Here is a 17,346-nt window from a genome sequence, read left to right as displayed (position 1 = left end):
AAAATTATGCTAACTTGTATCATTCAGCATAACATGGTCATTGAAGAAACCAGGCGTGACCCAACCTGGACGAGTTTTCCAGATGAATATTTGGTGCCGGATCTTGTGGTGGAGCATGGGCGAACGACAAGAGAATATAGACTTGCCACTGACAGACTCCAAAACCGGGGAATCTATGGACAACTAAGACAAGATCTAACTAAGCACATTTGGGCTTTAAAAGGAGTAAGAGACGATGCGCGGGGGCGAGGCAGAGAGAGAGGGAGATAGATGTTATATTCAATTTAGTGTTGTTGTTTATTTTAATTAATATGTTTTTTAATTTAAAGTTGTTTGTTTAAACTACTACACTTAAAATTAAAATTGAGGCAATTATTTAAAAGTAATTTTAAATAAATGGTTACAATTAAATTAAATTAAACTTAACTAAACAAGAATTAAAATTAGTTAGCAAGACTGTATTCATCTTTGTTTTCTTCCGAGGCATCATCTTCGTCTTCTTCCACATTCACATACTGGCCAGTTTGTTGAGGGGTGACTTGTTCAGGGACTTGTTGTTGTTCGGCCGCGACTTGTTATTGTTGTTCGACCGCGACTTGTTGAGCTTTGGACGCATCCATTCCCTTAGTCCATGCAGCAAGTTGTCTTTCATTCATTATTGAAGTGTCCAAGGAGAGTAACTTGTTTAGCGTACAATCCTTGTAGTATTGTTCTCGCGAAAGACGACTTTTTTGTTTATTATTTAAAGCAATGCCACGGTCACTGGCTCTATTTGCATCTCGAATTCCCTGTGATCAGCATAGTTGAACTCGATTGAACCTCCTTCTAATGCTCATTGGGATGCGTCTCTCGCTTCTTTTGCAGCTTTCTGACCCCCTCCTCTTCTTCTCTTGACGTTGATGTTAACGTCTAGATTAGTGTTGGTTGTTCCTGACTACTTGGAGTTCCATCAAGTGAGGAAGCATGCCCTCCATTTTGAAAATCCTGCGTGATTGGACCATGTGGTGATCTTGCAGGCACTTGATTACCTTCCAGCAAGTATGGATTAAACTTGTTAAGCACCCTCAAAATGGTGAAACAAGTTTCATGTGGGAAGCTTAATTTGTGGGATCTTTGCCACTCTTCCCGACATCTTCGTTCCATATCCGGTTCGCCTTCACCACTTCTTTTGTTGTGCCACATTTGAGTGATCAAAGCTACATATTCACTAACTGCTGCTGAAATTGTGTGAAAACGATGAGACAACCTATCGGCATCACGTCTATTGGGGTTACCTGTTTCTTCACCAAATTTTTGTAAAATCTTATCATAAAAAGTTTTTTTCTTCTTGATAAATACCATTGATTTCATCCAATGTATATAATACAAAATTTCTGCAAAGTGACTCGTCTTCAACCATCGTATACTTGGCACCACGAATTCTTGTGTTTCTTGGTTGTGATTGTGGTGTATTTTATTGTGTTTTTTGTTGTGATTGTTGTAGTGTTTGTTGGTGTGATCGTTGTTGTGAGGATGCCATATTTGTTAGAAATGAAATTTATATAAGATGAGATTTTTTCTGGTAGATTGAGTTGATATGAATAGTTTAGTTTGAAAAAAAAGAAAAATTAGAGATGGTATGAAATTGTGTAATTTGAGGTAGTGATGAAGAAGGTGTGAGTTTTAAGCCTGGAGATGAACTGAATTTACAGGGAAACAAAAAGTAGCAACATCCGTTGAAGGAAGGAGCCGTTGGCGCCTTGACGAAGGACGCTGGCGTGTGAACTGAAAACGGGCATTGGAAAGACAAGCGCCAGGGTTGTTGGCTCAAGCGCCAGCGTTTGTAAATCACCTTCCATCAAGCGCGCGCTACATATTCCGTCTCACTCAACAAACCAACAAATTTGTTGGTTTGTACATCCATTTTTCATGTTTGTTGAGTCCGTAGTGGGAACAAAATTTACAAACTCCAAGTTCGTTGAGTCCATAGAAACTGCTCAAAGTGAACACCATTTCAGCATGTCATGGCTTAGATAGCTAACACGCCCATTTCACCACCTGAAAGCCAAATCCAAGCATGTCCCCAGTTAGCTAGGAAGCAGACTCACACATTCGAGGTCAGTTGTTCAAGCCTCTTCACTCCGCTTCCAAGCGTAATCACTTTCTTGCACCCCATATAAGCCAGGGGCTAAACCTAAGATATAATATCAAGATTGGACTAAAAGTTAATGTGAAAGACATTACAAGGACTTAATCTTCATCTCTTACAAAACAAAATAAAAGAAAACAGCCATTATTGGGTTGATCTAGTTCCTTTTTATTACGATCAATAATCATTCTGTTCCCAAAATACAGACATTCCTATTCAGTTCCCCATTCTTAAACCCTAATTTTCCAATTTCAGACTATTTCCAGCAACAGCGAAACCCCAATTCCTTTCTACTTCTCCCTCCCATGGAGTTGTTAACCGTCACTTGCTATTTACGAACTCTAATTCAACAACCCCTTATGGATAAACCCTAATTTCCTTGCTTTATTGGATGAGTTCTAAAGAAAAATTGATGTTAAGGTAAGTCCTTCTTACTTTTATACAATTCATATTCAAATGATTTCAGTTGTTTTGTGAAATTCGGGGTAAATTTCATTTTATTTTATTTTTTCAGAAAAGGATAAGTGTAAATTGGATTGGGAATGCAAAATTCATCAGGTTCTCCGCGGTCACCTACATACGCATCTTTTTATGCCCCATCATCTTCATCATCATCACCTCCATGGTCTCCATTTCAGATTACTTCTTCAATTTCACATTCGGTTACAAATGTGGGTTCTGTACAGACACTGGAAATGGAAGGAGCTTTACCTAATGAGTTTACTCATTTGGGAAGCACTAATGATCCACCTATGAACCAGACATGGCAGCAGATTGAACATTCTCAGAGAGTGAGTTCTTAGCAGAGTTTGCATTTTTGTAGGTAGTTCTTGTTTTGCTGGTAAACCTCTTGCCGCGTTATATGATACACTCAAAATGCACTTACCTGGGTCAGTTACTCAATATTAGCCCTATTGGCTTATAAACATGCAATAAGATATATCACTGTCCACTTCGTGCGCTAGAAGATAGAACTGGTTATTAATTTGTATGTTTCTGTCCTCGTCAGTAAGGAAGATTGAGCATCGTGATAAAAAATATATATTAATAAGGGTCTGGGTTTTCCATCACAAGGGTTAACATAATGTTTAGAAGTGTTCCATGAAAGTGTCCAACAGGTGAGGTTTTGCGTTGTACACTTAGTACAGACAAAAGTAGTGCTGAATAAAGAAATTATCGTATAATTAGCAGACTATGTTGATCTACAGTGGTTGTCGCACTTGGGGAGCAAAATATATTAAGGGAAAACCTAAATATTTGCCAAGTTTTGTAGGTTATAAGTTCTAGATCAAGCTGAAGCACTTTTATTTTTAGCTCACAAAATCATGAACCTTTGAACATGTTGATCTCTGGAGAAAAACAGGCCCATCTTCTGAATCAATCGTCTGGAACTTTTTTCTTTGATAAATCTTGTTTTGTCTTAAAGAATGAAATTTGAGGTTGTTCTGTATCACACAAATTAATTTATGGACTGATTTTTCAAGATATTAGTGTGATGATGCACTGAGCAATAGTTGACTGATCTTTTGAATGTTCAACTAGGGTGACATTTACTTTACGGAAGTAATTGACTGAATAAATCAGATTGTAGTTAACTCTTCTCTTTAATTAACTTCTCGTGTTACGAGCAATGACTAGTATATTTTGTGACTTCGTATCAGATTGTAATTAACCTTTCTGACTTCCTATATGTCCATTGACAGTCACGTTTTTGCTTTCCTCCATGCCAGTGTATTGATATGGAAGATACTATCAACCTTGGCCAAGAAATATTAGAAGCCGAGGAGGTGGAATATGATGAAAACATTCAAGAGCCTCCACCTACAATAGATGGGCAAGAATATGCTAAAAAAGACGTTGATTCTACTGAAAGCAGTGGAAGGGAAGATGGTAATGTATTCCTAATAAAACTTGGGTCTGAACCATATATTGGGTTGGAGTTTTGTTCAGAGGGTGAGGCATACGAATATTATAAAGCATATGCAAAAGAAAATGGGTTTAGTATTCGGAAGAGTCATGTTGAACGTTCAAGGGTTGATCACAGTTTGATTTCTCGGAAATATGTGTGTGTAAAGCAAGGTGTTCGTTCTTTGAAAGATAAGCGTTATGAGGGCAAAGTTGTGCGACATCGCCGGGTAACAAGGGTTGATTGTCGAGCAGCTATGATTATTAAAAGAAGATCAGGGAAATGGGTTGTTCACCGGTTTCATAAAGAGCACAATCATGATCGTGATCCTTCTAAAGCTTGCGGCCATAAAGAGCAGAATCATGATCTTGATCCTTCTAAAGCTTGCGGACATAAAGAGCAGAATCATGATCTTGATCCTTCTAAAGATTGCGAACTTCAACCACATCGGAACATGGCAAACTCAACAAAATCAATCCTTGAGGCTCTCTACAAAACCCAGGTTAGAGATTAGTTCTTTACTATACTTTTTTCTGATTCAACTTTTAGCGGGCAATGTCTCCAGTTCGATAACAGACCAACCATGTCTATTACACTTCATTCAGACATAATTTGATCGAGTCTTTTCTTAATTTTTCGGGTATGCCATTCAGTTGTTGATACTGTTACAATGTTGGCTGACTTATGAGCTCAAGTTGTACTCTTTTCAAATAGTTATTTCCTTATGAATTGCTATTTCATTTTGTTAATTTTTAATTCGTTTTGTGTTCTTGTGTATTCTTTATCAGTTTTTTGTGACTGCCACTTTCTCTCACTTCCCACTGCTCTACTCGTCGGGCAACCTTGGATTACCTTTTGTACCTTAAGATGGAAAGACATACAATGTATATGCTTCCTCTTTTTGCATTAGTATTGATTTGTCACTCAACTTTGTACAACCAGTTGTAGCACATGAATGTGGTGTAAATAGGCCATGCTGTGCAATGTTTTTATTCTATTTGTGACTTATTATTCTTTTCATCTGTACTTTTTCGGAACAGAGTAAATGAATTGGATTTCGACTGCTGACATGTGTGTAGATTAGGGATTATGGAATAGGAATATGACTATAACTTTGATTTTGTCTGGTCTCCTCTTTTTACAATATATTCTGGGGAAGAAATTAAGCGCACTTGTCTTTATGCTGATAGTCACCCTTTTCTTGAATGCCTTCATAAAAAAACTGATGATAATTATTTTTACAGTGCATTGACATGGAAGATGGCATGACTCTTGGTCAAAAAGTATTGAATCCTGATGCGGCTGTTCCTGATACAACTATTCAAGCACCGCAGTCTATTGCTGATCTTCAAGAAGATGTGAATGAGGGTGGCATCAGTGGAAGGGAAGCCAATAATGGGGAAGAATCTCCTAGTGGAGAAATTAATGCTGGCGAATCTAGTGGAAAGGAAGACAACAAGTCATCTCTTTTCAAGCTTGGGTCTGAACCATTTATTGGTTTGCAATTTGCTTCACAAGATGAGGCATACGAATTTTATAATGCATATGCAAAGGAAAAGGGGTTCAGTATTCGGAAGAGCCGCATTGAACGGTCTAGGGTTGATCATAGCATGATATCTCGCTTGTATGTTTGTGCAAATCAAGGTCTTCGTTCTACAAAAGACAAAAGATATGAAGGCAAGGTTGTGAGGCCACGTCAAGAAACCAGGTTAGATTGTCGGGCATGTATGTTTATTAAAAGGAGGTCTGGAAAATGGGTTGTTGATAAGTTTCTAGACGACCACAATCATGACCTTGTTGATCCAGCCAAAGCTGATAAACTCCGATCACATAAAAAAATGACAAATACTACGAAATCAATGGTCGAAGCTCTCTATAAGTGTGGAATTGGACCAGCGAAAATCATAGATTTACTTACAGAGGTGGCAGATGGAGCAAAAAGTATCCTCGAAAGCAATGAACAAGAAGAATATGAAAATGAAATGAAGAAAGAGAGAAAGAATAATATCAGAGTTGAATGTTACCGTCTCCTAGAAAGCTTTCAGGAACTGCAAGCATCGGATCCTGGTTTCTTCTATGCAGTAGAATTTGGTGAAAATCGATCTATGAGGAGTATATTTTGGGCCGACAGCCAAGCACGGGAGGCATACAAGAAATTTGGGGATGTTCTGGTATTTGACAGCATTTGTCGAACAAACAAATATTTGTATCCATTTGTTGCTTTCACGGGAGTGAATCATCATAGGCAGCCTGTACTGTTTGGATGCGGGTTTTTGGCAGATGAGACTGTGGAAACCTTTACTTGGTTTCTTAATACCTGGTTAAGGGCCATGTCAAACCACCAACCTACATCCATGATAACGAACCAAGATAAAGCTGTAAAAGTTGCAGTAGAAAAGGTCTTTCCAGAAACAAGGCATCGGTTTTGTAAGTGGTACATTGAAAAAGATGAAACGGAAAATTTGGGCCATATTTTTAATATGCATCCAGCGTTCCAGGCAGAGTACAATAAGTGCATCTATAGCAGCCGAGCACCGAAAGATTTTGAGTTAGGTTGGGAGGTCCTTCTTTTGAAGTACAACTTGAAAGATAACAAGTGGTTGAATCGGTTATACAATCATCGTCACCATTGGGTACCTCTCTATCTGCAGGATACATTCTTTGGTGGCATGACTACAACACACAAGTGTGAGGGCATGATAGCATATTTCAATGGCTTTTTGAACGGGGGAACACCCTTCAGTGAGTTTCTTTCCCAGTATCAGGGAGCGATAAAGCAGCGTCATGAGGAAGAAGTCAATGAAGATTTTCTTACGGTATGCACAAGAGCAGTTTTGACATCCAAAAATCCCGTTGAAGAACAAGCTTCAAGAGTTTATACGAGGAACATGTTTGCAGCTTTTGAAAATGAATTTGTTGAAAGTTCTGGCTGCACCGCACGAAAGATCGCCGAGGAGGAGTCCATATGCACGTATTTGGTAGGCAAATACAAGGATAAGGATGACCGAATGAACATTGTTACATTTGCCCCTACCGATAAAAGAGCAAGTTGCAGCTGCCAAATGTTTGAGTTTGAAGGAATGCTTTGCAGGCACGTGCTTAAGGTATTTCAAGTGGTAAATGTTTTTGAGATCCCACCTAATTACATTTTAAAGCGGTGGACAATGAGTTCTAGCTATTATGTCGGACCGTGGAGCAATGATGAAGTGGGAGCTGGTTCTCGTGACCAATGTGGTAACAGCGTTTGGGACTTGAGAGCCGCAACCAGAAGTTTTATTGAAATTGGAGAAACCTCGGAAAATCGAGTTAATGTTGCTATTAACATCCTGCAAGAAGGAATTAGAAAACTTGATCTCATCAGTGTTCCCGCGGTTGCTTCGATACCACCACATGACAATTTGGGAAGCAACAGTGTTCATCAGGGAGAAAATACTGACGAACAAACTGACGGTATATGGATGATGGACCTTAATATCAGTGTACCGGATCCTCCACGAGTCAAACAAAAAGGTCGTCCTATATCCTCTAGGATGAAATTGGGCATTGAGCAGGTGCAGAAGAAGAAAAGAACATGCGGTACATGCAAAGAAACAGGGCACTATACACGCACATGTCCAAAGGTAAGGATTCTGAAATTATCATCAGTACATGAATTTTTATTTGTTAAGGACACTGTTATTTCAAGGATTTTATGGGCCACATGGAGATGGGGAAACATCTGTTTAGGTAACATTGCTAAACTAGAAAGAGCATGAAAAGCTGATTTATGGTAGTCAGTGTCTGAATTAAGTTTTATTTTGAACAATTCTTAGTTTAGTTAGACGTTATAGAAAAACGTAGTGATTTATAACATTAGAATGATCCAAATGCCCATTGGCAAGGTCATCCATACTTATTTAGAGCACCTCCATGTGTGCCTCACAAGTATCTTCCAATGGAATTGTCTAAGTAAGCTTCCATGAGAAAATCCTGGCTCATGTATATCTACTATTTTAAAATTATGTGATGGATGGCGTGTTAATCCATATATTAGTATGAGGTATGATAGATCATGTTTCTACTTGGTTGCAGGGAGTTGTACATCACCACACCCAGAATCCCACAATGTTGACGGATCCTTTTGATCACCCCCAGAGTTCCACCATCTTTCAAGATCACTCCCAGGCTCCTGTAATGTTGCAGGGGCCTATGGATGAGTCCCAGAACTCCATTATGTTACAGGGACCTTATGGACAATCCCAGATTTTTGCGATGTTGTAGGCGTATGTACAAGTCCTAGAGTTCACATTTTTGAGAGAGAGCCATTTCCTCCCCATCCTCTAATCTCTAGCAGGGTATGAGAAGGATCGCCATCGATTGCTTGCACATCTATTGTATATTAGCTTTCTCTTCCTTATTTATTCTCCCCAATTTGCGGCTGTTCATCCTATTGTTTGAGTGTATTGTCCTCATTTTTTCTGGTCATGGGAAGTAATAGTCATTGACCTTCTTCTGTATTATATTGTTAATAGTATATGTTAGTACATCAAGGTTGAACATTTCAACGTCTTCTGCAAGGTGTGAGTTCCTTGTCAACCCGTGCTCTTTTTAACTACTTCCGGTTTCTTTCATTTCTGTGGTGTCTTTACTTGATGCAGGGCAGAATATGAAAATCATAGGTTTTGCTGTAAGACACATGGATTTTGGTGGCTATCCAGTTGACAGCAAGCTAAATTATATGAGCTTTTCATGACATGGAGGTGTTACTCCTGCAATGGTGTCAAGTAGCTAAGAAATTGCACCTACTCGAAACTATTTCACACTCATTATACCAGAAATCATTTTTCACATGATCCAGGAAAAATGCTCGACTATTTTTGCGTTAGAAACTCCATGGACAATTTGTACGAGGTGGCTCTACAATGTACGACAAGGCCCAGGACATAAAGTTACGCACCTGTAAAATATTGACTATTTATGACAAAATCAGAAGGAGAAAGTTAATGTATGTATGAGCTAAGAAATCGTATACTACCATGGAAGCTTTTCCTCTGTCTGTACCACTACTTTTTGTATAGTATATATTTAATGCTTACAAGTTAACGTCAGTGACTGTCACTATTGCCGGGGCTGAAGTTCTCAAAGGAGAATCCACCATTTAAACCTCTCGATATTTCCAAGAGAAAATGTTGGTTATTTAGCAACTCATTAAGGATCCGAACAACCACTTTAACCAAGTGTTTGCTGATTTGTAATCAATGTGATTTAGAAAATCCAAAAGTGGGAATTTCCAATTTTCTTAGTTTGTCGTAACTCGATCATGAGAAAGAAGTTGCTGATGAAGGTGCTTCAAATAGAAATGAGGTCGTGGTCATAATTGGTTTGTGGACAGAGTCGGTAGTCCATGGAGCCCTTCACGATAGCGGTTTGAAAGTTTGACACATACATTTTGAAACGTGCATACTGAATTTTTTTGAGCATACTTATTTATTATCCAATGTAGGGTGGTTTTATAAGGGGTGTCCAAAGTTAATGTAATTATCTATATATTCTTAAACAATCTAATTAATAGAGTGTTTTTACCCTCAAAAACCTAAAATCAAAATAACCTTTAAACTTAAACATCTTGGACTCCAATTCAATCAATCAATCAATCAATCAAAGGAAACACAAATCAAAGTGAGCGATGTTGGAGTGAGAAATCCAAATCTCAATTGCTCTTAGATGTATTTTAGAATGCATTTGTAACAAACCCATCTTGTTTTTGATTGATTTTATTTTGTTTGATCGATAAAATATGATTTCAAAGATGAAATTAGGGTTTCCAGAAGATCAGTTCGGATGATCTTGGAGTATCAATTTTGAGCCGAACCTAATATATGATTTAGATAAACACTATGTTCGGCTAATGTGATTTTGCTAAATTTTGTTCAAATCAACCGAACCTAAATTCGTCAGTTACAGAGTGAAGTTCGGCTGATAACTTGTCAGCTGAACCTTTGCTTTCTGAAAATACACCTGGGTTCGGCTAACAACGATTTTGTTCGAATCAGCCGAACCTAAATTCGTGAGTTACAGAGTAAAGTTCGGCTAATAACTTGTCAGCCGAACCTCTGAGTTTCGAAAAAATACTTAGTTCGGCTGACAAGTTGTTAGCCGAACCTAGGTATATTTTCAAAACTTATAGGTTCGGCTGACAAGTTATCAACCGAACTGTTCATCTGGTCAGTAGATTTGGGTTTTAAAAATTCAATTTTTTGATAGATTCAACTTATAAAAAGGACATTAAACCTCGTATAGAAGTCTACCTCTGATTTGAATCACACATTTTGGTCACTTCTAATCATTAAAATCTCAAAACCCAAGTTTTTTTTCACTTCTTCTTCTTCCTCTCAAAAGTTCCAACTCTCTCACATAAATTTGATTTCTCTACTAATTTAATTTTTAATCAATCCTTAAAATTCATAATTAATAAATCTAATCATAATCATTAACACTAATTATGTAAGGGTAGTTATGCCATTATCAAAAAGAATGGATAAGGGATGATGTTGTTTTTTATTTAGTGACCCTATTTTGGTATTATTTGGTATGCCTCAAAAGAATCCCGTAAGCCTCCGAATAGGTTTCTACATTTTATGGTAGTAATACGTGTTGTCCGTTTGGAGTCCAGAGTTTTAGTAGTTTTGGCATTTGTTACACCGAGTTTCAGATGTTTTAACTTGAGTATCTTTTTCATTTAACTTTGTGTATTGGGGCAGGGGGTGTTCAATTCACAGGACCATCCTTGTGTTGTTATCGGATGGCTACTTCATAGGAGTCCATACTGTGATAAAATCTTGCGGGGCTCCCTTCTGATAATTACTAATCTCGTTAAATTATTGCTGGTGCATAAATTTCAGTCAAGATCAGATTGGTACCTCGCAAAACAATAAAAGCCACGGTTCGCACCTTATAAATAAAAGTAAACAAAGAGGTTCTATGGTCTAGCGGTTAGGACATCAGACTCTGAATCTGGTAACCCGAGTTCAATTCTCGGTACCTTCCTCTTTTTTTTTTCTTTTTTTTCTAATAGCACCTTTCAAGAAACAAACGCACAATATTTTTGTCTTGTTTTAGTTGAACATCCCATAAATGAATGTGCAGTTAATAAAAGACGGAAGAAACAGTTGAAAGTAGCACAGAGGTCAACTACTTTTCTACACACTCTTTGAATCCAAATACTAGTATCTTCGATTTCATCGTCGTACATGGCCAGCCACCCCCGTAATTACTAATGTACTACTAATACTTGTCAAAATATCAATACACTCTAGCCCACTCTAATTCACTATCCAACAATCAACTAACTTATAAAATTCAGCCCGGTTTCATTTAATTCTCTCTATTGCAATTACTTCCTCTCATCATCATCATCGCCTTCTCCGTCATACATATCTTCTCTACCTAAGCATATTGTTTGTTTTTCTGTTTCTGCATCATTTATAATATCAAACCGTGACATAATTTCAAACTGTGATAACAAAGAATGGTGTGGTTCAAAGATGATGGTATGGTGTATAAGCCACTGGAAGAACTTGATTTTACTCCTAATAGCAATGAAACTTACATTGAATCGCATGTCAAAGGTTTATTATTATCTCTTTCATCATCACCCATAAAATCTTAAGCAATTTCTTTAATTTTGTTAAATTTCAATCTGTGAAATATATTGGTTCGGTTTCAAAATTTTGTTGTGTTTTGAGTCCAGAGGTATCTTCATGATGTCTCAAAATCTCAGTTTTCCATGTTTGTGTACGGTTAGTTGTTACCAAGATATACCCCCAGTTCTGTAATATCTTGGTTCTTCCAACTAACCCAAACATTCAGTTATAGAGAACGACAAGGGAGTCAGAATCTATACTGGCAGTCATTTGACTTTTACAGACAGAAAGCCGAGAAACCTTGAGAATTTCGTACCTTGTTAACCTTAAAAGCATCCATCTATGAGCCTCCATTGTTGTTAGAAGTGTCAGGCTCGTAATCGGTGCCGAAATTTCTAAAGATGATCCAAATCAGATGGATTCAGTCCCTTTTTCCCCACTGAAACAGTCAATTCCGTGTCTCGGAGTTAAAAATGGTTCCAGCTTTCTTGATTTGGTAGATACAGGCTCCGGTTGGTCTACGGAAAAATGAATGCAACCTACAAATGGAAGTTTAGTTTTGTGTCCTGCAATATGAAGGCATTTTCTCCTAATTCGCTAGCATGCGCGGATCCCAATTGACAGCCGTGACGATTAGTACTGCAGTTCTCTTCTGTTTGATTCTGTCAGGATTTTGATTTTTGTTTTGCTATGGATAGAACTTACACAAAATGGAACTAACAACTCTGTTTGACCTGAACTGAGAATGTCAGATGTTTTTATTGCCAACACCTGTTTACAGTAGCTTTGTGGGTGAAAATTATGGATATCTATTGACTTTGTAAACTTTCATGTTTATGTAGCTCCTCGTATGGCTGGGATTATCATTAAGATCTTTACATGGCTTTTGGAAATAAGGGGTTTTGGTTCTTCTGTCTTGTATATATTGAAGAGAGACAATCTTATTCACAAGGTACTGATTTCTTCATTTTGTGTAAAATTTGTTAGTTCAAACTTCGCCAGTCTGTGTGTTTCATCTGCTTGACTGTCATCTCCATTAGCTTAAGTGTGCCCATAGTTTAGCAGCAGAGCGACTTTCAAAACAAGAATCTGAAGCTTTACTGAATGCATATATGGCTTTACATTACATGATTGATGTGTTCGGTCGTCACATGTGCATTGCGTGACTGTTTTTTAATGTCGTGTTCATATGTTGTTAACACCTTAGCCAATTATTGAAAAGGAATAAAACTCTGAATACACATAAATACTGTTCTTTATGCTTTATTGACTTGAAATAAAAATCAAATCAAGTATAGCACAATATTCTTACATATTTCTGTAAGTTTTGCAGCTTGTCTCTTTCGCGAAGTTGAAGGAGCCACCTGCATTTGTACCCTCTTATCCTTGGAATGGTACGTATATAGCAACACTTTAAGGCGGTGACTAGTTTCATGGTTAGTAAGTGGTATTATCTGCTATCTGATTTAAGGTAACCATGACAGATCTCAATGAGCAAGAAGTAAAGTCGATCCGACCTGATTTATCCCCTCTCCAGCAAGTTGAAGAAACCACGTACTGCTTTCCTTCATGGGAAAAGGCAATACTAAACTCTGAATGTAGTTTTCGGCGTTGGACTATTCAAGATTATTCAAGGTCTTACGCTTCAGGAGAAACAACTCCTCTAACGGTAAACCATTTTCAACTATGAATATCATTATTCATCCCCCGAGACCATCATATTGTCAGTGTGATTATTTACGTAATCTTTAGTTGGATAAATTAAATAATTGTGTACCTTCTGGGGAGATTAAGTACTTGATCGTGCAGGTAGCTAAGCGTCTTCTTGCTGTTATTCAAGAATCTTCTATGCCCCCCTTACGAATGTCATTCTTTATTAACTACGATGCTGAGGATATTCTAAAGCAAGCTACTGAGTCAACTCTTCGGTATCAAAACGGTATTAAATCATTACTCTTGTATACATATATAAATCAGCTATTTGATTTTGAAATTGTACTGTTGGTATATTCACTCTCATTGTTCGTTTATCTTCAAGATTCTCATTCCTTCTGTATGCGACCAGGTAAACCATTGTCAATTCTGGATGGCGTACCAATTGCAGTTAAAGATGAAATAGACTGCTTGCCATATCCAACTACGGGTACTTTACTTAGGATTCAAAATATCTTGTATGGTTTATCTAACTTCGTTTCCTACTACGAGTTACATATATGGTTTATCGATCTACCTTATCCACTTCTTACAACGATGATGATTCTGTAGGAGGTACCAAATGGATGCACAAAATTAGACCATGTATAGAGGATGCATGTTGTGTGAAGCACCTAAGATCATGTGGTGCTATACTAATCGGAAAAAGCAACATGCACGAGCTTGGTGTTGGAACAAGTGGCATCAATCCCCATTATGGGTAAGGTGGTCACTGTCAGGTTTAAAATCTAATACAAAATGATAGCTGGTTCTGAGTAGAAATAAGTTCAAAAAGACATAATGCATTTTCGATCACGTCCACTCCAGAGCTGCTAGGAATCCTTATGATATCAATAAGATCTCCGGTGGTTCTTCTAGCGGATCTGCCACACTGGTCTCTGCAGGATTGTGTCCAGTTGCACTTGGTGTTGATGGAGGAGGTATTTACAAGCACCGTTGGTCTTCAAATGAGCTTACCATTTATTATTTTCCTTTATAAAAATAATTGCACAACTTTTGCATTTTTTTTTGTTTCAAAGAAGTTGTACAACTCTCTGATGTTGTGACCTCTGTTTAGGTTCTGTCCGTATGCCTGCTGCTCTTTGTGGTGTTGTTGGTTTCAAACCAGGTTTCGGCCGTGTGTCTCATTCAGGGTAAATAAGTTTTCTGGGCAAGATCTCATTTCAAACATTCAGTTTTTTTCTGTCTTAAAAATACTTGTTATTTTTTCGATCCTACATATTGTATTCCTCATTTTCTCTTCAGTGTTCTTCCTCTGAACTATACAGTAGGAATGGTTGGTGTATTGGCAGCCACAGTTGAAGACGCATTTATTGTGTTAGTATTTCATTCTTTTTCTTTGGGATGTATCATTCATTTTCGCGATTGCTTGGGTTTTTCCTTCATAGCCGCAGTTCGAGCTATGTAGATAATATTACGCTTATTCAGTTATGCAGCTATAAGCAGCAACAGTCCGTCAGATCACCCCGTTTCTTTGCAGGTGATATACTTAATTTGCATTTTCATTCATTCACTCATTATCTGAAAAAGTACCAGTATTGCGAGTTAGGTGTTTCAACGAAATGTCAAACTTGAAAGAGAACATACCGCGGTTTACTAACTCCGCATTTATCTTTTCAGCCTAAAGTAGATTTTCCACTTTTGAAGTTTACGAACTCAATTTCTAATATCAAAATGGCGAAGTATGGGGAGGTAAGTAGTCCATATCTTCAAGCTTCTTACCATGACATTTTATTTTATTCTCAAAACTTGACACATGCTTCATTATTTTCCTTATTTCGTGTTGCTCAGTGGTTTGATGATTGCAAAGATGAAATAAAAAACTGCTGCTATGATGCCCTGGACCTGCTTAGCAAGACTTACGGGTGGAAGGTATTACTCTCTAACTTCAATAATTGACCAGTAATGTGGTGACAAACATCAATACTTTTCTAATCTATCCTAGCCTTCTTCATGTGCAAGACTGTGGAGACAACTATACCCGAAATTGAAGCGATGCGTCTCGCACACTATATAACAATTGGTTGTGAATGTAATGCTTCACTGAACTCTCATTCAGAGAAGATGTATGTTACATCTCCCTTTCCGACATGATAACATCTACTCCGTAAATAACAAGGAATTATGACTAACATAAGAAACTTGTGTCAAGCAGTAAGCGTTCAGAGTTAGGTTGGGACGCAAGGGTAGCACTTACTGTATATGCCTCATTTAGCAGCGGAGAGTATTTGAATGCCCAACGAGTTAGGTATCTTTTGCATCCTCATCCTACTGCATTTCCATATAAATGCACTTAAATTTTCTTGTGCTTTACAACATAAAATGCTAGCAGTCTTTACATTTTAGACATAATGGATAATCTTTCATTAACAACGATCATCATTCTAACATATCTGTTTTTATACTTCACCTTTTTTCCCCGGCCCTACGCCTTGTAATATACTCCTTCTCAATTATCTGTAGAAATCGTCATATGCAAATTTACGCGAAGATCTTTAAGTCTGCTGATGTAATTGTTACGCCTACAACAGGGTATATCCTTGAACTTCCGTTGCATTATATCTCTGCAAGTTTCTAACTCTCAAAATTTTCGCTCATGTGTACTTAGGTAGACTTATAGAATTTTCTTACAGATTTGTTCTGCTCTTAACAGTGTCACAGCATATCCAATTACAAAAACTGCTATAAAATATGGCGAATTTGATTACCATAACGGAGGTATGATAAGTTTAACTGTCAAGTATCTTACCTTGGACATGTTGTATTACATTCTTTAGAATCAAAATGAGATACAACTTGAGTCATCTAAAGATTGAATCATGTATCGTTGTTGCAGCTGCACTTGTAAGGTATCAGATACTGGGGAACTTTCTTGGATTGCCTGCGGTGACAGTTCCGGTACACACAAATCTGCTACCTTTATTTTGATCAGTCATAACTTCGTGTAACACAAACATTTGTTTTGCTGTACAACCATATCCTGCTTCCTTTACTTAATTTTACATGGTTACATTTTCATAGGTTGGATATGATAAATTTGGGATGCCAATTGGTTTGCAATTCATTGGGAGACCACATTCTGAAGCCACTTTAATCCATATAGCTTCCGCAATGCAGGTAGACAATTATATTTTAAATGTTTTTTAATATATTTTCATCGCATTTAGATTCGGTGAAAGAGACCATAGTTTTTCTGGTTTCTATGCAATCATGTTAACTACTTAGTTCATTTTACTGTTACTCAACTAACCCGAGGGTTTTTCCTTTTGGTGTCAGAATTTGTGCATCTCAAGCTACAGAAAACCACAGGTTTTCTATGATTTACTCGGTAAAGATGCAGTACGAGGGCCGACAATAATGGAAGGACATCAAAACATGCTTATGATGTCTTCAACTAGTCATTGATTTACTTGGTTATGAAATTCAATCAGTGTAAACAGAGAACTTATACTGAACTACTTTGGTTAGTCTCTGGCATTTGGAGCATTGGTGGCTTATGTATTCCTGCGCCATATCTAGCTAGTTATTACACATGAATAAGTACTTGAAATTTTGAATTTCTAAATACTTCACACGGCAATATATGCTTCATGTAAATTAATGTATTTCGTATTAGATTTCTGTGTTTATGTTGTTTCATTGAACTGGCAGTTTTTCTTGTCCTTTAGGGCTTTGCACATGGCAAACATCAGATTTTGCCATATATGTACCCACTATGGGTATGCGAAAGTACCAAACATGTATGTATATTTGTCAAATTAACATATAGGCATACATGACAGACTTTCCAGCGAGCGATAGAGTGTCCATAGCTAGATGGTCAAAGTATCGTTCTTTGGTCATTCCATCGCCAGCGTTAGTTAAGCTGTTACTCGCTGACTTGAACATCGCTTGTCAGTTTCTCATCCAACGGCTACCATTTCCCCGCTCTATAAGTACCCAATTTCAAAATCATTTCAACTCACACCAGAATTTCT

At 37.5% G+C, this 17,346-nt stretch overlaps 2 protein-coding genes across 2 annotated transcripts; both read left to right on the top strand.

Annotated features, from left to right (window-relative positions):
• Positions 1–2,277: 2,277 nt before the first annotated feature.
• Positions 2,278–8,609, top strand: LOC113346423 (protein FAR1-RELATED SEQUENCE 7-like). The gene is made up of 5 exons (XM_026589957.1): positions 2,278–2,548; positions 2,643–2,919; positions 3,859–4,536; positions 5,279–7,654; positions 8,106–8,609. Exons 2-5 carry the CDS (start codon positions 2,671–2,673, stop codon positions 8,292–8,294), a joined length of 3,492 nt encoding a protein of 1,163 aa, XP_026445742.1. The 5' UTR covers positions 2,278–2,548; positions 2,643–2,670; the 3' UTR covers positions 8,295–8,609.
• A 2,741-nt stretch (positions 8,610–11,350) lies between these two features.
• Positions 11,351–16,984, top strand: LOC113346286 (fatty acid amide hydrolase-like). The gene is made up of 20 exons (XM_026589831.1): positions 11,351–11,641; positions 12,499–12,608; positions 12,990–13,050; positions 13,141–13,325; positions 13,466–13,595; positions 13,722–13,799; positions 13,922–14,069; positions 14,177–14,289; positions 14,427–14,502; positions 14,615–14,686; positions 14,798–14,849; positions 14,990–15,061; positions 15,161–15,241; positions 15,332–15,435; positions 15,525–15,617; positions 15,833–15,901; positions 16,023–16,087; positions 16,206–16,267; positions 16,391–16,486; positions 16,646–16,984. Exons 1-20 carry the CDS (start codon positions 11,542–11,544, stop codon positions 16,772–16,774), a joined length of 1,896 nt encoding a protein of 631 aa, XP_026445616.1. The 5' UTR covers positions 11,351–11,541; the 3' UTR covers positions 16,775–16,984.
• The last annotated feature ends 362 nt before the right edge of the window (positions 16,985–17,346 follow it).

This window comes from Papaver somniferum, unplaced genomic scaffold (assembly GCF_003573695.1).
Source record: "Papaver somniferum cultivar HN1 unplaced genomic scaffold, ASM357369v1 unplaced-scaffold_99, whole genome shotgun sequence".
NCBI lineage: Eukaryota > Viridiplantae > Streptophyta > Magnoliopsida > Ranunculales > Papaveraceae > Papaver > Papaver somniferum.
Note: the sequence above shows the minus strand (reverse complement) of the source record. Positions and strands in the feature narration are given on the sequence as shown.